Genomic DNA, 22,809 nt, shown 5'->3' on the forward strand with positions numbered 1-22,809 from the left:
CTTACAGTCACAGGTGAGCTGCCTCGCTGGACCGCATTACTCTTGGGGCCATGCTGAGAGCACAGGCTCTTGTGACACCCAGCTGAGACCACACGGGTAGCTGTGCTGTGTGAGTCCACTGCCAGCTAGGGCCACTCTTGTCCATGGCACAGCTCGCCAGGGGCATGAGCTGACCACTGCAGGGGCTCTCTCCAGAAAGGCTCTGCCAGGCCTTTGCACGTGTGACGCTGTGCAGGACCCTGGCCTAGCAGACAGCATCCTGCCCCAACATGCAAGCGTGCACACGTGTCGCTGCCCATGGGGCACCAAGCTCGCTCGCTGGGTAGGAGGTGCTAACAGCAGTGACCTACCATCCAGGGGGGACTTCTCCTCGGCATTCTTGTCCTCCTCAGCCAGCATGACTTCCTCTGCGAGTGAGACAAGCCTCAGGTCGGAGCCTGCCTGTCCCTGCCCCGACGCAGGCCCGCCTCTGTCGACAAGACCCTGACTTCCCAGAAACCCATAAGGCCCAGGCTGAGCTTTCTCCACCAGAACGACACCCCATGTCCCAGAGCCCCATGAGAAGGGCCAGGCTTGTCCCCACTCACACATCACCTCCCCTGAGCACAGTCATCCACCAGGTGAGTTCACCCCCAAGGAGGCACTTGTGCAACCTCCCCAGGTGCCAGCAGGTGCCCCACGTAGAGGAAGGAGCGCTGGCCTACAGCCGGGCAAGGTAGTCAGGGGCCCCACGTTTGACAGGGAGCAGAGTCGGGGTGAGAAGGGGCTCAGGTTAAAGGCAGAACACTGGGTCTGACCGGCAGAAATGAGGTCTAGGCTGGGCCGTGCCATGATCCTCAATGAACAAGGCACGTGTCCCCAGAGCCACAGGGCCACCTGGTGCTGGGACTCGAGTGAGCTGGAGAGAAAGGCTGCTTCCCTGCAAAGCCCTTTCAGAAATCTCGGCTCTGCCACTAGGCTGGCCTCGTGTCCCATGACCAGGGGACCAGGGCTGATAGCCAGTAGGACTTGGGGACAGGGAACCCATAGGACGGTCAGGAGCGTGGCAGCAGCCAGCTCTCACCGGCCTTGAAGATCCACTCCAGGTACCCGTTGAGCTCCCTTTCGATCTGCTGCTGCCGCCGCAGCTTCAGGAAGGCCCGGCGGTTCTCCACCCGCTCACGCTCCTTGGCGAACTCTCTGTGATGCAGGAGCCAACAGTGCACAGATCAGGTGAGTGTGAGCACACTTGTGAGCCCACAAATGTGCAGCCCCACAGGCAGGGGGCCAGGAAGGGACTGGGACAGGAGATGGGGGCCAAGGGCCGCCCTTCCAGGTAACCTACCACTCTGGTCTCTAACCTGAGCATGCAGAGGGCACAGCAGAACCCCTCCTGCTTAGATGCTTACACTCACAGGGACAGTACCTCAGTCCCCACAGAAGGGGCTCTAGAGAGCAGGGACTAGCCCACATCTCCCTGCCTAGAACTGGCCTGCCACCACCCTCCATGTGCCAGGCCCTGCTGCCTGTCATCCTATGACAGCTTCTGGATAAGAATTCCCCAGAAGAGAACTTTCGCTGCTTCCTCTGCTGGTTCAGTCCCAATGCCATTGCTAGAGGAGGAACAACACTGGGAACAGGAGAGAAGTTGCTGGATCACATGCACAGGTACACACACGCACACATGCTCATATACGCACACATGCGTGCGCACACACATGCACGAGCGCACACACGCATCCAGCCTGGCCAAGCTTTCTCAGTTTGGGGTTGGGGCAGGATCCAGGCCCCCAAAGTGTGGGCAGGCACCCCCACAGCAGAACAGCATGCTGTCCTCAGCCGAGAGGCTGTTTCTCTTCCAGGAAAAGCAGCTCTGGGCTTGCTGGAGTCTGGCAGGCCTGACTCCTGGAACACAGCCACAGAGAGGGAGAACTTGGCTCTGACCAGGACTGACCTCTAGCCTGGGGCCAGCGTCCACCAGGGCCTGAGCTGAGCTGTGCATCCCAGCAGTGAGAGGAAAGAGTTCCTGCCTGACCTCCTCCCCAGGTCCTGAATCTATAGAACACAGGGTCCCAAGGGCAGGAGGACCTGGGGGCAGGGACAGGGCCATGACAATACTGCAGACTCAGTCCACCAGCTGCCAGCAGGAACCTGCTGTGCCACCCAGGCTCTGCCCTTCTCCAGCTACAGTTCTCAGTGGAGGAATCACCAACTCTGCTTCTCCAGGGTGCAGGGAGTGTGAGAGCCCAGGCAGGAGGAAGAGCAGGCTGAATCCCTAGAGCAGCTCCCTCCCACCCAGACATGGCAGCGCTGCAGCTGCCTATGGGTGAGCCCCCACCCCCACCCAATCTAGGCTGTCTGGCAGCATCTAACCACTGCTGCCTTGGAGTGTGCCCAGTGAGGGACCTACATGCAGTGTGCTGGACGCTGGCTTTAGGGACCCCACCATCAAACTGGAAGAGAACCCTGGGGTCCCTTGGCTAGACCTGCCATCTGAGGGAGGGCTCAGCTGAGATGATTAGAAAAATCATCCCCAGAGGCCAGGATGCTCCCAGGGGGCATGAAGGCTAGGAAGATACAATGTTGGTGGCCCCACTCCCCACGGCTCTGCTCACCCCAGTCCCTGCTGCACATCCTCCAGAGGGAGCTGCTCAAAGCCATGACCACCTCCCCACTGTGTACTGTCCTCAGACCAGGGCCCACACTCCTCACAAGCCTGGCTGCCAGCCAGCCCCAACCCTCTCCCCACCACACACTGGCTCAGCTCTTAGCATCCGGGGATCTGAGCACATGCACCACACCCTGTGTACCTCTGGGCCTCTACTCAGGCTCTTCTCCACCTGGTGGGTCTCCTCCCTCCTTCACCAAGCTCATCCCTGGTACCCTCTGTGTCTCAGCTGAGATGTCCCTCCCCTAGGTGTGCACTTCCCCAGACCAGGATTTCTACACCCATCCCCAGCGCTTTGGGCCTACCCGGTACCTGTGCAGGTGCTTGCGAACATGCTAGTGACAAGCACAACCCTCACAGGAGAGGACAGAGACTAGGGACACGTTTCAGAGCCAGAGCACACAGCCTCAGGCCTCCACTGTCCTCTCTGTGGCTATTCCTTTCTAGGACAGGATGACAGCTGCCCCCTGGGTCCACCAGGCTCTCCTCCCAGCCCACCCCAGGAGCCCTGGGCCTCAGCAGGAATCCTCATGGTGGGAGGAAGGGAGACCTTCTCCTCCAACCTTACAGGGGGTCTGATGCCAAGGTGGGGGCAGGGAGGCAGGCCAGGCCCGGCATCCTCTACCTTCTTCCCAGCACGGCATCCTCAGCCTCGGTCCACATGGGACAAGATGGCACTGTGTGCTCGCAGGTGTGCCCCTACTTACTCCCAACATGGGGTAAGGAAGCACCTTTTCCAAGCAGGGACTCCAGTCTTATGCCCTCACTGGCCTTTCCTGGAGCTCAGGGGAGAGGTGACAGGGCTCAGGACTGGGCCAGAGTGCCTAGTAGTCACCACAACCGAGACTCAGAGCACTTCATTTATTCTCTGGTCACCACCATTGCAAAACCCACCATGGACCCAGATGAGAGGCAGCAGCAGCCCCTCCCCCACAGTCAGAGGCCAGGGTGAAGGCCAGGGAAGGGACGGACAGGGAGAGGTCAGGACGGCAGCACAGAGAGAAGCTGGTCAGTGCTCAGGACACTGGGAGTGCCTGCACGGAGGGCAGCCCTGTGGCCAGGCTGGGCCCCACCTCCCCCAGGTGCCTGTCTGACTTCATCGCCTGAGCACAGAGGAGCACCCCCCAGCCCTCATGCCTCTTACCCCGAGAGCACGCCCAGTACCAGGTTGAGCATGAAGAAGGAGCCGATGATGATGAGAGGGATGAAATACAGCCAGTTCCAGGTGTTGCCAGCAGCATCATTTGTCTGGAAGCGAAAGGAGATGAGGAAGGACAGGGGGAAAGACACGGTTCTTGCCATGGAGGTGCCCCAGCCCCTTCTCACACACTTGGCGGGTTCTAGGCAGGGAGAATCCATGCAAGGGGAAAAGGGTGGTCCAGGCGGGACCTGTGGGCAGACCTGCCTGCCCTTACCCAACAAGGCTCTCTCTGGGGCTGGGGCTCCCAAAGAACAAGGGCCCTCAGCTCTCTCGGCCAGGGCCCCGCAACTCTGCAAAGCCAAGGAGCTGTCTCAGAGGGCAGAGGCTGCCCAAGGCACCCGAGGGCTACATGCCTGGCCTCTGCCTGGACACCCCCTTCCCAGGCTGCTCTTTTGTGCAGCCCATGAGAGCCAATGTCCATGTCTGACCTTCTGTCTCCAGCAACTTCCACAGTTCAGAGGAAGGGAGCCAGGACACATGTCCCCCAGATCAACAGCAAGCCCACAAGTTCCCAGAGAATGTTCTGTCCATATGCCTGGTCCAAGATGAAGCCCACACTCAGCGTGGTCTAAACAACCGAATGCCAAGACAGGTATCTCCCAGGCCATCGGTGTTTACAGCACAGCCCGCAGAAAGGTGAATCCAGTTAACTTCCGATGGCTGTTTTGTGTGTCCTGGTCCCAGCTGACTTGGCTTACAGGTGGAGAACCTTTCCCTCCGCTGGGCACAGTGCTGGGCATGAACCAACAGTGTGGGAATGCTGGGAGCAGGTGATTACCTGGCCCTGTGATCCCCTCTCCAGAGGCAGCTCTCATCAAGGGTCAGGGTCCCAGGCAGGACAGAGGTAGGACAGCCCTGGAGGACTCCTACCCTCCGGCATCTGCAGCCTGGGCAGCACTTTCAGACTCTACCCCCTGAAGGTCCTGGGGTCCCTGCACTGACTGCAAATGTGTGGCTTCTGATTCCTGGACACTGGCCCAGAATACACATTCGGACTCCTAACTGTAAGTGTCATCAACATTTCCTGACCACACCTCTGCCACACCCAGGTACTACTCCACCCGTGGGCTACCACGACCACCACAGCCACCAACCTCCCTGAAGAACACCCTCAGAGCCGGCTCCTTCCTGGGAAGCAGGAGAAATGCTGCTGCAGTCCTGCCCTCTCACCTATTCAGACTTGGCTGCTGCAACCTCCCCTCTCTAATGGATGGTTCCCGGCAGCAGCCAAGCCACTCTCCTCTCCTCTTAAAAACCAAAGCAAAACAAACAGGACTTGTACTTCTGGGAAGACGGAGTAGACATACTCTTCCTTATTTCTCCCAATGAGTACACTTAATAGCCACGACATCAGATAGAGAGCAAATATGAGAAGACCCTGAAATGGTGGAGAAAGAAAAGAAAGCAGACCAGCAGGGGCCTCTGCACCCACAGTGAGTTTCCTGGGTTTTTATTCGTCTGTCTGTTGCCTCATATATCCTAGACCTGTCGCTGAAGTAGCCTACAACCTGGAAATGCCAATAGGCACAGAAGAAAAACTCAGCAACAAAAGCCAGATCTCTCTCTAACCAAAGGGCAAGAGGCAGCCTAGCAAGACAGAAAGCTCAGACAATTAACTGCACCACTCCAGCCAAACACAACAGGAAAAACTGTGGTGTCACCTCCATCCTTGCCAGCAAAGACCCAGGAGGGAGCCTAGACTTCCACCTGCCCAGACTGTAATGAGGCCACCAACCCATCCACCCCCCATACCAGAGAACAATGAGCAGAGAATAGGGACATTCCTCCTTGACAAGCAGATAACAAGGCCTCTCCTATCCCATCCCACCTCTGTGGGAGCCTGGGTTCCACTCCCACGTGGCAGTAATGAGACACACCACCCCTACCCTACTGAGGTGCTGTCAGGAGGGCCTAATGGAGAGTCAGGGCTTTCACCATCATGCAGCAGTAACAAGGTGACACACCCATCCACACTGTAGAGACCATGTGTACAGCAGGGAAGCTCACCTAACCCTCTCAACCAGAGAAGCATCCCAGAGGCATATTGAGCCAGAACTACCACCTCCACTCAGTAAAACAGGATGCCTAAAGGGAAGTTTTAACTGAATGGAAAGTCATTGAACTAAATGAAAATGAAAATACAATACATCAAATTTGAAGGACACAGCTAAAGCATTGCCAAGAAATAAACTTATAGCATTAAATACATACATGACAAAAGAGGAAAAGTCTCAAATCAATAATCTAAGCTCATATCTCAAGCAGGTAGGAAACGAACAAAACACCAGCACAAACCCAAATCAAGCAGAAGAAAGTAAATAATAAAGACAAAGGCAGAAATCAACAAAATTGAAAACAAAAACAATACAAAACCTGGCCAGCCGTGGGTCAGCAGTTGAGCGTCGACCTAGGACCTAGGAGATCACAGTTCGATTCCCGGTCAGGGCACATGCCCCGGTTGCAGGCTCCATCCCCAGTGGGGGGCGTGCAGGAGGCAGCCGATCAATGACTCTCTCATCATTGATGTTTCTCTCTGTCTCCCTCTCCCTTCCTCTCTCTGAAATCAATAAAGATATATTTAAAATAGTAATACAGAAAATCGATTTTTTAAAAGTTAGCTTTTTGAAAAAATCAGTTAACTTGACATATCTCTAGCAACACTGACCAAGACAGAAAGAGAGAAAACACAAATTATCACTATCAACTGAAATGGGCTGCGGATGCAAGGTAAGGGAACACTACAAACAATGCCACCGGCATTGGACAATGTTTCTCAAAAACCACAAGCTTTCCATCTCTCTCTCCCTCTCCCTTCCTCTCTCTGAAATCAATAAAAACATATATTTTTTAAAAACCTATTAAAAAAACACAAACTGCCACAACTTGCCCAATATAAAACAGGTAAATTTAATAGTCCCATAATTATTAAGAAAAGCAAAATTGTAATTCTAAAACTTTCCCCAAAAAAGGACACAGTGATCAATGGAATGGAAGTGACAATCTAGAAATAAACCATTATGCTTATGATCAATTGCTTTTTTTTTTTTTTTTTTAGCAAGGGCGTCAAGACAACTCAGTAGGGAAAAGAATGATCTTTTTAACCCATGGCCCTGGGACAACAGGATTCCCATGTGCAAAAGAATGAAGCTGGACCCCTGCCTCACTCCATATATAAAAACTAACTCAAAATGAATCAAAGACCTCAATACAAAAGCAAAAACTAGAAAACTCCTGAAAGAAAACATAGGAGTAAATCTTCATGGCTTTGAATTAGGTAATGGATTCTTAGATAGGACACCAAAAGACAAGTGGTAAAGAGAAAAATGAAAAAATTGACTCTCATTAAAATAAAAGTCTTTTGCACTTCAAGTGACACCACTAAAAAAGTAAAAAGACAACCCACAGAATGTGAGGAAATATTGGCAAATTCCACATACCTGATAATGGTCTACACCCATAATATATAAACAAGTCTTACAAGCTAATAATAAAGTGACAAGTAACCCAATTTTTTATTGGACAAAGGATCTAAATACACATTTCTCCAAAGAAGATGGGTAAACGGTGTAATGAAGACATACAGGATGCTCGACATCCAAAGTCACTAGGGAGCTGCAAACCTCAAAGCCAAAAGGAAATACCCCTTCAGTGACAAAGAAGTACCTAGACCATGTAAAAACATAGAGTAGAACAATCCAAACAGACCACGGGCAAAAGACATGAAGAGAGCTATTTCACGGAAGAAGATGTACAGCTGGAAAAAGGCGTGAAAAGAGCGCCCCATCACGAGCTGTTAGGAATTAAACCACAACGCTATGTCCCTGCACACGTATTAGACAGTCAAGTCAAAACAGCGGCAGCACGGCCACTAAATTATTCCTACACTACTGGTAGATGTAGAATAGAACATGGCCCTCTGGGAAAGTTTTAGTTTCTTAAAAAACTGAACGTGCAACTGCGATAGAACCCTGAAATCCCGCTCCTGGGCATTACCCCAGGGGAACAAAGACTTAGGTTTGCCAGAAACCTGCACACGAATGTGTGGAGCTGTTATTCACAGTGGCCCAAACTGGAAACCACCCCGAGGCTCTCTCAGGTGAGTGTTAATGAAGCGCACTGCTCCACTCACACCCCGGGGACCACCTGGCCATCGAGAGGCTGGGTGAGTATCCAGAGAAGGATGTGGAGTTAAATAGCCAGGACCAAAATTACAGACAGTATGGTTTTGTCTGCATGGCGTTCTTGAAATGGCAAAATTGGAGTCAGCCCCCAGGTCAGTGGCTGCCAGGGACCAAGCAAGGGACCCTGCAGGGATGGAGCAGGGTCTTCCCTGGCTGTGAAGCTGCTAGTTCTGCAGGTTGTTTCCATGAGAGGAAAGAAGACAAGGATGCGTGGAACCTGTTATTTCTCACCACTGTTACCTCAAAACACTTAATTTTTATTTATTTTATTTATTTTGTTTTTTATTTTTCAAATATATCTTTACTGATTTCCGAGAGAGGAAAGGAGAGGGAGAGAGAGAGAGAGAGAAATATCAATGATGAGAGAGTCACTGATCGGCTGCCTCCTGCACGCCCCCCACTGGGGATGGAGCCTGCAACCCGGGCATGTGCCCTGACCGGGAATTGAACCCCAATTGCCTGGATCCTAGGTCGATGCTCAACTGCTGAGCCACGTCCGGCTGGGCAAAACACTTAATTTTCAAAAGTTCCCACATCTCCCCGCATTACCTCCTACTGCCCGGCTCCAGATCAGAGAAAATCCTTTGGAGCTGATGCTACCTGCCATCCTCAGCTCCATACCGCCTTCTGCCTTTAACCTGCACGTTCCAGGGATTTGTGCCCGCCCTGCCCTGGTCAAGTTTACCAGCATCTTCCTTGACCTCTCACGGCACCTGGACTGGCTTATCACATTCTTGACTCAGAGCCCACTCGGTGCTCGGATTTCCCCGACTCTCAGTGAGTGTTCACTACCCAGGTGATCTCATCCTCCCCCATAATTTTAAAACATCATTCATGACTTCAAACATAGCCCCCATCCGCCCTGCTGCCCCTCTCATCTACCCAACTGCACACTCAACATCCCCACTTGGACCTAACGGTCAACAAAAACTTCACAGGTCAAAAGAGGACTCTGGGCTCCACCTCCACTCTGTGCAGAAGGAAAACTGAACTAACACCCTGCTCCCAATGCTCCCCTCCCCTCAGAGAAAGGCACCCCCCCCCCCCCCCCCCGTGGCTCAGCCCACACCTTGAATTCCTCTCTCTCTTTTGGCCCCACATGCAGACAACGGGCCAATCGGCTCTGAGCTGCCTTCAGAGCATACGCCTTCCTCAGGTTGAATGTGACCAGTATAATAAGCGTGTCAGAACCACATGCATGTAATCATAAAGCAACACTGTCTACCTCCCACTGGCCCTCTGACAGAGTGTTGGCCCTGGAGGAAAGTCTGGAGAAGTCCTGACAGAAAGTTCCATAATCGCCCCAAGGAGAAAAGTCTCGATTCAGTAACTGTGTCCAATTCAGCTGCTAATAAACTGGTCAACGTGCCGGCAAAGCAGGCCACCATCAGCAGGGAGGGCCTCGTGGCCCCTGTGCACGGGCCAGCACCCGTCCCCTCCCACAGCTGGCTGGCAGACCTGCAGCCAACAACAAGAGGGAGGAGGGGAAAGGCAAGTTCTTCCTTCATCCTAGGCCCCATGGGAATTGACTGCTGACTCCACTTTTCAAAATGCTGGGAGCTCTTTCTGCCCCAGCCGGAGAAGTCCCCCCATTGCCAGGTCTTCAGGAGTCTACACTGAGGGGATATTCTCTGTTGAGACCCCATCATCTCTTCATCGGAATTCAAAGGGGCTCCTGGCTGCCCACGGTCCCCCAGCTACTCCTGGCCCAGGACAGCCCCTGCCCCCCCCCCCCCCCAGCCCCGATTGTGCTCTCCAGTGGGAACCAGAAAGCCCTCCCCTGGGCTGCAGATGAGGAGCAGGCTCTCCCTCCAGAGAACTGTCTTCACACATCCTGTCTGATCTCCAGCAACCGGCCCTGTTATCCCTCCCTGTGAACAGTGGCCCCTTGCTCTGGGGGCCAGCCTCACGGCACATCACCATCACCACATCCTGGTGCCCCACCAAACTTCTAAGCCACCATCCCACGGCAACTGCATGTCTGGCTTCTAGACCTACCTGTCCTGTCCCCCCGCTCCCCCACCAAGTGTTTCTTTAAAGCACTAGCCCTTATCAAGCCCTTATTTACTGAATGCCTCCTGCTCACCACAAATATGCAGCACCTCAGGGAGCGCCCAGCACCCAGGAGTTCCCATAGAAGTTTGTGTTAGATGAAGCCTCTGTGGCCCTTTATTGACCGTGCCTCCTGCCCACGGTCTGGTTTCTGCAACCCCCCCCCCCCCCCCCCCCCCCCCCGGGCAGAGGCCCACCGAGGAGTCACCTGGCCTCCAGCCAAGCCTCAGTAAGCACTGGGCAGCACAGACTTGCCCTGCAGTCTCTCATTTGGGTGGGGCTGGCAAGGATGTGGCCGGCTCAGAGCTATTTTTAGGGTCTGTCTTTGTGAAAATTGTTCCTTTATCAGCTGTAGGGAGAGAACAGCCAAGTGCCTCATCCCTGCCTTTGTCCCTCGATCAGACAGAGCTGTCATCAGACTCGACTCCCACCCCACAAAGGAATCTAGTTCATCAGACCTCGGGCCAGCTCTCTCTAATTCCTCGTTCCTTCTGCCTGCTCCCGAGCACTGACCAAGCACCTGTTGGGTGCCCAGTCCCGAGATTTACCTGGGTCTCCACGAGCCCCCCGGAGGAGGCAGAGCCACCAGCAGGAGCTGCGGAGGCTGTGGGCACAGGGCTCCACGGGCTTGCAGCCCAAGCCCCATCCTAGTGCACATGCACATGTAAGGATTCAAAGTGAAGTACCTCATGGTGCAGGGTCCCCCCAACCGCTGCCTCAGAGCAGAACACACCCTCTAGCTACGCAAAAGCTAGCAATCCACCAGCCACCAATTCCTGGCTCCCACACACCTTTCCTGCCCACCTCCCAAAGTCCCTGAGACACTGATTTAATTGCTTCCCTGCCCTGGTGGTTCCCAGGGCTCTAGAGGCAGAAGGTGCTGGGGGAGGGGAAACTACCACATTAAAAAAAGACAGAGACTTGCTCCGGGGAAGTGTGTCAGGTGGGAGAAGGTGGGAGTGACATAGGTAATCAGGCCTCCCCCCAGGGTTATACACAACTTCTGTGATGGGCGCCAAACCCAGACTGCCCAAAACTGCTGAGCAGGGCTGCCATCCTGGAGTGAGATCAGGACAGGAACAGAGGAACAAGACACAGGCTCACCCAGGCACCCGGCACGATGACCCAAGTATCCCCAAGCCCCGGCTCAGTGCAGCCCCAAACCCTACCTGCTCCTCAGGCAGCCCCATTGTCCCTCTCTCCACTCTGAAGACCCCAGCAGGGACACTCAGCTCCTTGCTAACAGCAAGCTGACCCTGAGCCCTCAGGCCTGAGGTGAATCAGTCAACTTCCCCAGCCTCAGCTCCGTCAGGTGGTGGTGGGATCACACTAGACTCCTAGTTCATGTATAAAACTCCTCCCAGGCTAGACTTGGAACGAGATGACACTGAACAGGAGCGCCTGGGGCTACACTCCAGCCTTGAGTGCCCAGTAGGAGCACCGGCTCTGGAACTTTGTTTTCTGGCCTCCACCAACCGCCTGCAGTCCACTTTCCTAGCAGACACTGTCCTGGAGGCTGCAGGTTCCAGGTCAAGCACCTGAGCTGAGGCTGATCACAGTGGACCCCTGGGGGGGTCTGAAGGAAGGAGTCAGGGCGGGGCAGAAGCTCTCAGGTCAGAAGCATCGCCCGATGGGGCCTAGGAGCTCCAGGGCCAAGAGATGACTCACGCTGTAGAGGATGTCTGTCCAGCCCTCCATGGTGATGCACTGGAATACTGTCAGGATGGCGAACAGGATGTTGTCGAAGTTGGTGATGCCAAAGTTGGGTCCTGGCCAGTACTCCCGGCACTCGGTGTCTCCCTCACACAGCCGGGCAGGCGCCTCTTTGCCACAGGGGAAGTCGCCCACTGGGTCTCCTTCTGTGGGTAGGAAAAGGGAGCTTGGACCCTGAGCTCGGCAGTCCCAAGTCTTCCAACCCCTCCCAGTCTGGAGACCCCAGCACAGGAGGGGGGATCTGGCACCCATAAAAAGTCCTTCAACTTCCTACTGCCTTTCTCACCCCTACCCAGCTGTCCCCTCTTGTCTGTAGCCTGACCCTAAGCTCAGCCCCCTCCCCCGCCCCCGCCCCCGCCCCCGCCGGAACTGTCCATTGCTGCTAACCTGGCTCAGGACTCATTCATCTTAAAACCAGGAACAGCACGCTCCTCACCCCAGGTCCTCCCACCTCCACCACATGGTTCTCCTGACACGCACACCTGCCTCTCGCTCCAGAGCCACCTCAGTCCCCATGCTCATCAGGCAGGGGACCCAGAGCCAGCCCATCCTGTGCCCAGCAGACAGCTGGGGGAGGCACTGCCCTGGCCCCACAGAAGGACGTCAGAGAAACACCAGAACCTCAGTGCTGATCTCTGGGACAAGATGCAAGCAGCAGGTGCTAATCCCTCCACTCTCCAAACCCCAGTGAAAGGAGCAAAAAACGATTTTCAATACACAGAAACCCCTCCTGTCAACACGGAGAACTTCTGAGTCACTCTAAGATGAAACCAACACTCCCAGGTTCAGAAGGCAAAGGTAACCATGCGGGGTTTGTCCTCTCCCTCCAAACATTTTAATGACGGGAAAGTCACTGCCTGCTTGTAGTTAGCTGCATACTCTCGAGTGAAGTTTTATTTCCTGCTCTCAGGTTCTTAACAAACGTTTTTTTCTCCCTTGTCTCCTGGCTGTGATGATTGGCGCCGGAAGACTGGATGTAACTGCGGTGCCTCTGTTTTGTTCAAGCCTTTGAAGGGAAGGCTCTCAAGACTTGCAACAAAGGATGAGGTTTGCAGGAAACTGAGGAATGTCTAAAAAAAACTCCCTTTTATTTATTGTTGGAGCAGGGACTTTTTAAAAATCCTGAGTGACTTAAGTTTCAGTAAAAGCTTTTCCCGCATCTACTGAGCCTGTCACGTGGGTTTCCTCTGTGAACGTTTCTGCAGCTCAAACCTGTGTCCTCCTCTTGCCCCCGTTCTGGCGCTCCCAGCAAACTCTGTGGGCCCCGCAGCCCGTCCCAGGGCGCCCTCAGTGTGCCGCTCGCACTCAGAGCCCCGCTGTCCCGTTTCCCGGGACACAGCTCCAAGCTCCTGCCATCCCCGCCAAAGCCACACAGCTCCCCCGGTGTCGCCGGTCCTGTCTCCCCACTTGCACCTGCTATTCCTCGTGGCGGAGGCTCTGGCCAGGCTGGCTCTCCCTCCCTGCGCCTTAGGGCTCATGGCCACGCTCCATGAAGGGGGCCCCCAAATCGTTCCATTTCTGACACCCTCTGTTTCCTTCCCGAAAGTTACCATGACCTGCCCCTCTTTGTGTCTGTGTTTCTCAGGGTCCTTCCGCATCCCCGCGGGAATATAAGCTGCGTGTCATTTGCTGCCTCCCTAGAGGCCCCGCACCCAGAGCAAGGCCGTTTCCCGGATGGGTGGGTGCCGGACTCACCTGTGCCATTGGGGAAACAGGCCTTATGGAACTTGCCCATGTAGAACTCGAGGCCAATGATGGCGAACATGAGGATGGCGAAGAAGAGCAGCAGCCCGATCTGCAGCAGCGGCACCATGGCCTTCATGATGGACTTGAGCACCACCTGCAGGCCTGCGGGCGGGGGCGGGTCAGCCAGCAGGGTCCGGGGGTTGAGGGGTTGAGGGGGCGAGGGGGCGGGGCCGCGTCCTGGGGTCTCTGGTCAGGGGGCGGCAGGGGGCAGGGGTGACAGAGAACGAAGCCCGGGAGCAGAGTGTGGGCTGTGGGATCTGTGGAGGCTCGGGGTCCAGCAAGAGCAGAGCGGCCTGGAGGGAAGCTGAGGGCGTCCTGGGAGGGAAGGGCCGGGGGCGCTGGGAGGGAAGCGGAGGGCGTCCCGAGAGGGGCCGGGGGCGCTGGGAGGGAAGCGGAGGGCGTCCTGGGAGGGAAGGGCCGGGGGCGCTGGGAGGGAAGCTGAGGGCGTCCCGAGAGGGGCCGGGGGCGCTGGGAGGGAAGCGGAGGGCGTCCCGAGAGGGGCCGGGGGCGCTGGGAGGGAAGCGGAGGGCGTCCCGAGAGGGGCCGGGGGCGCTGGGAGGGAAGCGGAGGGCGTCCTGGGAGGGAAGGGCCAGGGGCGCTGGGAGGGAAGCTGAGGATCCTGAGAGGGAAGGGCCGGGGGCGCTGGGAGGGAAGCTGAGGGCGTCCCGAAAGGGGCAGCAGAAAATTCTGGAAGCTGGGAGCTGAGGATCCTGGGAGGGAAGAGCAGTGTCCTGAGAAGGAGGAGCAGGGAATGCCGGGAACTGAGGGCGGGACCGTCGGGGGGGGAGGAGCCGGGAATGCCGGGAACTGAGGGCGGGACCGTCGGGAGGGAAGGGCCGGGAATGCCGGGAACTGAGGGCGGGACCGTCGGGAGGGAGGAGCCGGGAATGCCGGGAGCTGAGGGCGGGACCGTCGGGAGGGAGGAGCCGGGAATGCCGGGAGCTGAGGGCGGGACCGTCGGGAGGGAGGGGCCGGGAATGCCGGGAGCTGAGGGCGGGACCGTCGGGAGGGAGGGGCCGGGAATGCCGGGAGCTGAGGGCGGGACCGTCGGGAGGGAGGGGCCGGGAATGCCGGGAGCTGAGGGCGGGACCGTCGGGAGGGAGGGGCCGGGAATGCCGGGAGCTGAGGGCGGGACCGTCGGGAGGGAGGGGCCGGGAATGCCGGGAGCTGAGGGCGGGACCGTCGGGAGGGAGGAGCAGGGAATGCCGGGAGCTGAGGGCGGGGACGCCGCACGCGTCCTGACTGACCCGGCTCCACGGGACCTGCCCCAGGACGGTCTCCACCGACCCCAGGGCTGCGTCCGGGCAGAGGGCGCTGCAGCCGTGACCCCGCCTCCAGCCCGGCCTCACGGCCCAGCCCTCGCCCCCGCCCCGCCGGCGCCCGAGCACTGCCCCGGCCCAGAGCCCGCTTCACCCGTGTGGCCCCCGGCCGCCCCGCCGGAAAGACGGGGGCCTGGGCTCTTCTCAGGCGCCCGCCCCGCCCTTCGACCCGGAAGAGGGGGCACCCGGACCCCGCGAGGCCCCCACCGGGAAGGCCGCCGCCCTCCGCCGGGTCCCGGACCGTGGCCGTGGCCGTGGCTGGGCCGTGGCCGTGGGGGCACCGGGCGGTGGGGCCTCGCCGCCTCCGCCAGACTCACTGGGAATCCCGGACACCAGCTTGAGGGGCCTCAGCACGCGCACCGCCCGCAGTGTCCGCAGGTCGAAGTCGGTGCCGGCCGTGGCGAGGATCCTGCAGGACCGAGAGGCGAGGTGAGGGCGGAGGCGCCGGTGCCCGCGTCCCCAGTCTGGGCGCAGGCTGCGCGGGGCGCGGGGAGCGGTGGCTGCACGGGCGTGGTCGCTGCCGGGCCTCCAGCTCAGCCCCAGCCCGAGCTGCCCGGGGGAGGCGGGGGGAGGGGGCCTGAGGGCTCCAGGGCGTGCCCCGCGCCCCCTCCCCGCAGGGTGACCGGGAACAGGGTGCGGGAGGTGCGCTCAGAACTGTCCGTCAGCCCCAGTTGCCCGAAAACACCCCGACTTAAACGCAAGCCCCGTAGCCACCTCTGCCTGCAGCACCCGACTCTGCTCCCTCGCCCCCGGCTCGGCCGCAGGTCCACCCCGTCTCTCTCCAGCTTTGTCCACACGGGGCCCGCCGTGGGGAGAGGGACGGGCTCCTGGAGCCGCCGCCTCGGCAGGGCCGCCGCTCTGCCCGGTGCTCAGACCCTGTCTCTCTCGCCAGCCTTCCCTCCACCAGATTCCAAGCGTGGGCGCCCCACGGCTCCCTCCATGTGGGACCCACCCCGTGGAGTCACCCGAATACCACCTTGTGGGTATTACGGCCAAACTGACACTTTAACTCAAATCTGCAATTCTGGGCTCAGGTATCCAACTGCATTTTAAACATTTCTACTTGGATATCAAAAAAAGCGTATCAGCCCGGCCAGCGTGGCTCAGAGGTTGAGCACCGACCTGTGACGCGGTTCAATTCCTTGTCTGGTTCGGGTCAGGGCCCAGGCCCGGGTTGCGGGCTCGATCCCCAGCAGGGGGCGTGCAGGAGGCAGCCGATCAACGACTCTCGTTGATGTTTCTCCCTCTCCCTCTCCCCTCCTCTCTCTGAAATCAATAAAAACATTTTTTTAAAAAAAAGCTTATCAAACACTATACATCTAAGGAGCCCTGTTTCAAACTTTAATGTAAGTATTAAAAATGTCCTTTTAAATCAAGTTCAGAGTTGTTACATCCTGGTGACTACAGAGCTTTGATTCTTTCTCTGCCTTGCTCCTTCCCAGTGACTCCCCCCCAGTGACTCGTCAACTGTTACTTAAGCCAAAACCAAGGCTTCACCCTGATTCCTTCCTCCCTTACGCTCCACATCCAAATCGCCATTTAAAACACACCTTGGAATGGGTAAGGAAGGCTTCGTGCCCCCTAAATACACTGCAGTGAGGGGGTAACAGGAAAGTCCATTCAAACCAAAATTCCACAAGGTGTGAGGGACTCCAGTGCTGAGAGAGACATTCAACTACTGGAATCTACTATTAGAAGATTAACTTTGTTCAGACGAAACCAGCAAATCATGAAACAAAAAGGGCAGAAACAGCTATTTTTAAAAACTAGCTAGAAGTCTTGGCAATAAATAGTTATTGAAATAATACCAATAACAATAATGAATCACACCCTAGGCTGGAGACATGGTTTGATAGTATTCATAGTTTAGAAAACAGTCCTAAGGAATTCACCCACAGACGTCAGAAGGACAGAACAATCAGAGAGAAGTTAGCGACATGGAGGTTAGAGCCTACGTTTCACACACACCAAGCATGCGTTCCAGGAAAGAGCAAACGGTGAAGGAGCCACGTTTGAAGAGAGAGAGAGAGGAATTTCCAGAATTAAAGACAAGTCCTCAAGTTCAAAGTCCACTACAAGAAACAATCAAATATAGCATCACTTTTTCCAAAATTAAAAATGCAATGCAATTCCAGTAAAAAATCCCAACATTTCTTATATGTAGAAAACCCTAAAGTTGTAGAAAATCCACCAAGAATTACCATAACCAATGAATTCAACAGTTTTAAGATATACAGTCAACAAAAAACAAGTTGTATTTCTACGCACTTGCAACAAACACTCAAAAGGAAATTTCTTTAAAATCCATTCCCAGTAGCATCCAAAGGAATAAAATATTTAGGAATAAAATTAACCAAGGATGCAAAAGGCTTGTATGCTGAAAACGACAAAACCCTGCGGAAAGGAGTGAAAGACCAGAAAGACAGCCCATGTTCATGGATCGGAAAGCATAGTATTCAGATGCCAATACCACCCAAAGCAATACAGAACTAATGCCATACCTAGCAAAATTCCAAAGACATTTTTTGCAGAAATAGAAAAATTCATCCTAAAATTCATATGGAATCTCAAAGGTCCCCAAATAGCCAAAACAATAACCCCCCCAGAAGACTTAGACCAAAGTATAGGAATGTTTATGACAAACTCTGTGTTAATGGTTGGACCACAATGAAGAGGGTTTATCAGAACACACCAACCTTAGCCATGAGATGATAATTTTCTTAACCATCATGGGAAAATTGATTTAGAGTTGTTTTAAATTTAAAACTTAATAAGTTTGTAAAAAGTACTGGAAGACTTAGGCATTTTTATGATTCACCGTATTTTTACTTTAATGTACTGATCATCTAATACTTAGTGCTTAGGAAGGTCCAGTTATAATAAATTTACAAATGAAATTTTAAGTGTTTGATGTAACTGATTCTATAAAGTATTATTAGAGTCTCCTTGAAAATCATTGTATGTATAAATATAATTTATTTTTTTAACTCTCATCCGAGGATATTTTTTCCATTGCTTTTCAGAGAGAGTGGAAGGGAGAGAGAGAAACATCAGTGTGAGAGAGAGACATCGATAGGCTGCCTCCCGCACTCGCCCTGACCAGGGCTGGGGATTGAGCCTGCAGCCGAGGTACCTGCCCTTGCCTGGAATCGAACCCGGGACCCTTCAGTCCACAGGCCAACACTCTAACCACTGAGCCAAACCAGCTAGGGCTAAATACAATTTTTTTGTAAGCTGAATCTAAAAATTTTCCCCCAGTTTTCTCAAGAAGGAGTTGACATACATCCCTGTGTAAGTTTAAGGCGTACTACGGCATGATCGTACACATGTTGCAGAATCATCACCACAGTAGGTCTAGTTTACAACCATCATCTCGTACAGATACAACTGAAAAAAAAGAAAGAAAACTCCTGGTGATGAGAATGCTTAGGATCTGCACCCTTAACAGTTTTCCTTTGTCCTACGGCAGTGCTGTCTGTGGTCACCATGTGGACATCACATCCCTAGTGCTTACACGCCTTACACCTGGAAGTCTGTACCTGCAACACCTTCCTCCAAGTCCCCACCCCAGCCCCGCCTCTCGTAACCACAAACCTGATCTCCATGCGTCTGGTGTGTGTGTAGGTTCCACCTGTAAGTACAGTATTTGTCTCTCTCGGACTTACTTCACTTAGCATAATGCCTTCAAGGTCCATCCATGTTGTTGCCATTTAAATCTAAACACCTTTTAAAGAACTTTACTCTTTCCCTGGCTGGTTTTGCTCGGTGGTTAGTGTTGGCCTGCGGACTGAAGGGTCTTGGGTTTGATTCTGGCCAAGGGCAGGTACCTCGGTTACAGGCTGGATCCCCTGCCCCAGTTGGGGCATGTGCGGGAGGCAACCCATCCATGTGTCTCTCTCACATCGATGTTTCTCTCCCTTTCCCTCCCACCCTCTCTGAAAAGCAATGGAAAAAACGTCCTCAAGTGAGAATTCAAAACAAAACAAAGCAAAAAAAGAGCTATACTCTTGGGTTTGTAGCTTTAATAAATTGCTGAGTTTGTTTTTTAGAAAGTAAGTTCTTTTCTGCATAATCTTTTCAATGCACAAAATCTAGTCAAAGTACCAACAAGCCCACACCGATCATGAAGGATTTCCTTTAACATTAGGTAATGGAATGAGCACTGCCTCTCTCCATAATTCTCATTTGGTCTTATTCCAAGAGTCCTGGTTAATGTCACAGAGCATGAGTAAGAAACAGGAAAGGAACAGACACAGTGACGATTCCTGAAGACAACGGTGAACCTCCCAGGACCTCAGTTAAGAGCAGTTGTCCAGGACAGCGCTGGCGTCACCTGGATGTGGTCACGTTCAGTGTGGATTCTGACAGCCCTTCTGACTAGCCCACGCTGGACATCTGTCCCATCAGAGTCACACAACATTAGAAAGCCGCTGTTTCAATGAGGAATGACCCAAGCAGCCACCTCGGGGGTCGTTGGGAGAGAAATGCCGCAACAATGGGGCATTGCACAGTGGTTACAAATAATAAGAGAAGCTGATATGTGTGTGATGTGATGTGATGTTCGAGGACTAGACGTGAACTGACTCACGTACAACATAGATGAGCCTCGAAAACATGAAACTAAATGGAAAGCCAGGCACGAAGGGCCTCCTAGTGTGGCAGCATCAACGGCAGCAAGTCCGTGGGCACAGAATCTGCAGAGCAGTTGCTGCCAGGGCTGGGGTGGGGGGCTGCTCATGGGCTTCTTTTGGGGGATGGTGGAAATGTTCTGAAATGAGGTTGTGACGGTTGTACAACTAATTCCAGGAACACACTTAATACCCAGAACTGTACACTGTAAATGACTCGATATGCTGCTATACAAAAGTAAAGGTGAAATATAAGTGTTTATGCGAATCGTGGTTACAACTGCATTAAACGTCAGAGCGCGCACACCCAGCTGTGACGACCATCCGCCCAGGCCCAGCTGCCCAGCACCCACCCCCAGGCAGGGACATGGGGACGGGTGGACACAAGCTCAGACACAGACGTGTGGCAGACACCCGGACACGGCCGACAGACCAGCCAGTCCTATTTCTGCACAGGCACCCTCTGCCCTCCCTAGGCCCAGCCAGTGGCTCTGTGGAGGCTCCCGCTCCCTCTGTCCAGCACAGCAGCAGAAAGGTGGGACAGGGTGACCACACACACCTCCAGCTGCCTGGGGTGGCCCCCATCAGTGCCACTGACTGCACAAACTGCTACAGGCGTACTCGTGACTCCCAGAAACACCTCAGTTTGTACCATAAATCAACAGGAAGGGTCTGCAGTGCAAGTGCCTAGAGATGCTGTCACCTGGCCAATGGTGGCTCCACTTGGGGCGGCTGCGATAAGACCCCTGTCCAAGCGGGGCCAGAGGCAGCCCTCAGCCCCTTTGGGGTGGCCCTTTGCACCCACAGGAGCACCCTGGGCTCAGCAGGGTTTCCCTAAGGAACCAGAGCCCCGGCCATCAGAACGGGACCCTGGGTCAGAGGGCTGGGACTCAAGTCTGAGCCTACGTCTTCCTGGCCACTGGGCTGTGGGAAGGCAGCCCTGTCCAGGTGTGTAGTCCCTCATCGGTGGTCCATGGGCCTGGTGAGGCTCCCTGGAGACCATCCTCAAAACGTGCGCCCGGCACTCAGTGGCAGGAGCACCTCATCCTGGGGAACATCACTGTTGCCATGGGTGAGGGGTGGGCAGTGCTCTGCTCCACCCAGGAGAGGCCTTGAACCTGCACCTCCCCCCCCACAACAGGCAGGTGAGGGGTTTCTGGGCTGGGGCTGAAGCAGTGGGTGCCGAGCTGCCAGGACCCTGCCCCGCCCCCCCAGGAGCCTGAGAGCCAGAGCTGAGCTGGCAGACTCAGTGCAGGCGGCACCATCTCCAGGAACTGCTTTGTCACCGACTTTCCAGGTGCTGCTTCTGGCCCAGGAGGCTGCTGGCGGTTGCCATGGAGACAGCCTGTGGGTCTCAGCCTCCCCACCCCCACGGGGCTGAGCTGGAGCACAGGCCCAGGGCACGCCCCACCTCCCTGCACTGGAGCCGGATGCAGACCGCAGGGCTGGAGAAGGGCCAGCCTGGCCTGTACGGGTGCCCCTCCCCGAGGACACACCTGGCAAAGGGATGCACACACATCTCATTCAAACAAAACCCCACGGGCTCCCTGCAGTCCAGGGCCTGCCTCTCGAGGTCAGTGCGGTGCCCCCCCAGCAGCAGGAGAAACAGAGGTCCAGGGAGCACACTCAGTGTCCAGGCTCACAGCCTGGAGGAGGTGCCCCCACAGTGACACAGTGACATGGGTTGAGGTCAGGCTCGCTCACAACAGAGGTGTCGCAGCCCCTGCCCACCACATGGGACCTGCAGCCCTGTGGTCACCCTCCCCTGCCCTCCCCCCACAGAGGGCAGCAGGACAGGGGGACCCGCAGGCACCGCAGGTCCCAATCTCCCTCAGGGTACAGCCTGTCATGCTGACCCCCCTGACCCTCCAAGTGGACACTGAGTCCTTGGCTGAACTGCTCTGTCCGGCTTGGAAGAGGCCGACAACTTTGGTCAAGTTCAGCAAAGCTCTGACCAGTGAGGCCACCATAACCCAGGACACTGCAGCAGCCTTGGAAGCCCCAGAGGAGACATCTCCAGGTCACGGCCACCAGACCCTTCTCTTTTGGGTAAATTCTACTCCTGCATGTCCTGAGGCCCAGCAGCTAGTGCTCAGGAGTGTGAGCTCGGACGCAGGGTAGCTACACGCCCCACTCTGCTTCAGGAGACCTGGGACTGATTTCTGAGCCTCTCGGTTTCTAGTCCATGGAGTGGGGTGACCCTCCCACCAGAACCTGGATGTCCCCCCTCCCGTGAAGTAACGAGGCAGAACCCTTGTCCCCTTAAGGGTCAGGATCAGAGACCCAGCCAAAACAGGTTTAAATAACATCCCAAGACTCAGAAAATAGAAACTCATTCATGGAAAACCAGGAAGCTCTGAAGCCGAATGCAAAGAGACCATCCACGGACGCCAGCGCTGGGAGAACAGGGAGCTAGACTCACCCGACAATGACTGTGAAGTAGTTACAAACAAAAAACCACCATTGGAGAAATAAAAGACACAAAGTCGCATCTGATAACAATTTTAAAAGTGAAAACGAGAGAAAAGCTAAGTGAGTGGGCCCCATGGCAGAAGAGGGAAGAGAGGAAAGATTCAATGAACCGAATGACAGTGGAAGAAATGACGCAACTCGAACCACAGAGAAAAGTTAGGCTAAAGTGAAAGAGGGTGACCCCAAGGTCGTACTGGGCTACAGGATCAGAGTTCTGGTGGGAAAGATAAGGCCAGAAACTCCCCAAATTTGTCAAGAGGCTTAAACCTACAGATTCAAGACGTTGAGTGAATCCCAAACGTGACGAACTCCAAGAATCCACAAGATCTATCACAGTCAAACTTCTGAAAACTAAAAACTAAGGGGGAAAAAATCTCGATTGTGGCCCGGCTGGTGTGGCTCAGTGGTTGAGCATCACCCCCATGAACCAGGAGGTCTCGGTTCAATTCCAGGTCAGGGCACATGCCAGGGTTGTGGGCTCGGTCGCCAGCAGGGGGCGTGCAGGAGGCAGCCGATCGATGACTCTCATCATTGACGTTTCTCTCTCTCTTTCCCCCTCTCCCTTCCTCTCTGAAATCAATAAAAACTTATTTTTTTTAATCTCAATTGTGAGCATTGGAAACTTGAAAGTGGAATGAACAAGCCAGTGAGAACAGGAACAGAATGTAGGAGGAGACATTTCCCCAAAACAAACACACAGAAAGCAAATAAGCCATGAAACAAGGGTGTCCAGCGATGAAACAAGGGTGGTTTTGAGGACATCAAAACCGCAGCGATGTGTCACCACACGCCCGCCAGAGGAGCGAAAGAAGAAATGGTGACACCCAGGGCTGGTGAGGGTGCCGAGCCA

The 22,809-nt window shown here is 54.9% G+C and overlaps 1 protein-coding gene across 2 annotated transcripts in view; it reads right to left on the reverse strand.

Annotated features, from left to right (window-relative positions):
• CACNA1B (calcium voltage-gated channel subunit alpha1 B) overlaps nt 1-22,809 on the reverse strand; it is a 127,576-nt gene that overhangs the window by 92,718 nt on the left and 12,049 nt on the right. For both annotated transcript variants that reach the window (XM_087823076.1, XM_087823075.1), the window contains exons 4-9: nt 15,177-15,268; nt 13,490-13,642; nt 11,750-11,940; nt 3,792-3,895; nt 1,064-1,179; nt 351-407 (exon numbers count right to left, since the gene is read on the reverse strand). In XM_087823076.1, the coding sequence (XP_087679202.1) occupies nt 351-407; nt 1,064-1,179; nt 3,792-3,895; nt 11,750-11,940; nt 13,490-13,642; nt 15,177-15,268 (713 nt within the window). The remainder of the gene's footprint in view (nt 1-350; nt 408-1,063; nt 1,180-3,791; nt 3,896-11,749; nt 11,941-13,489; nt 13,643-15,176; nt 15,269-22,809) is intronic.

This window comes from Miniopterus natalensis, chromosome 12, assembly GCF_054644295.1.
Source record: "Miniopterus natalensis isolate mMinNat1 chromosome 12, mMinNat1.hap1, whole genome shotgun sequence".
Taxonomy (NCBI): Eukaryota; Metazoa; Chordata; class Mammalia; order Chiroptera; family Miniopteridae; genus Miniopterus; species Miniopterus natalensis.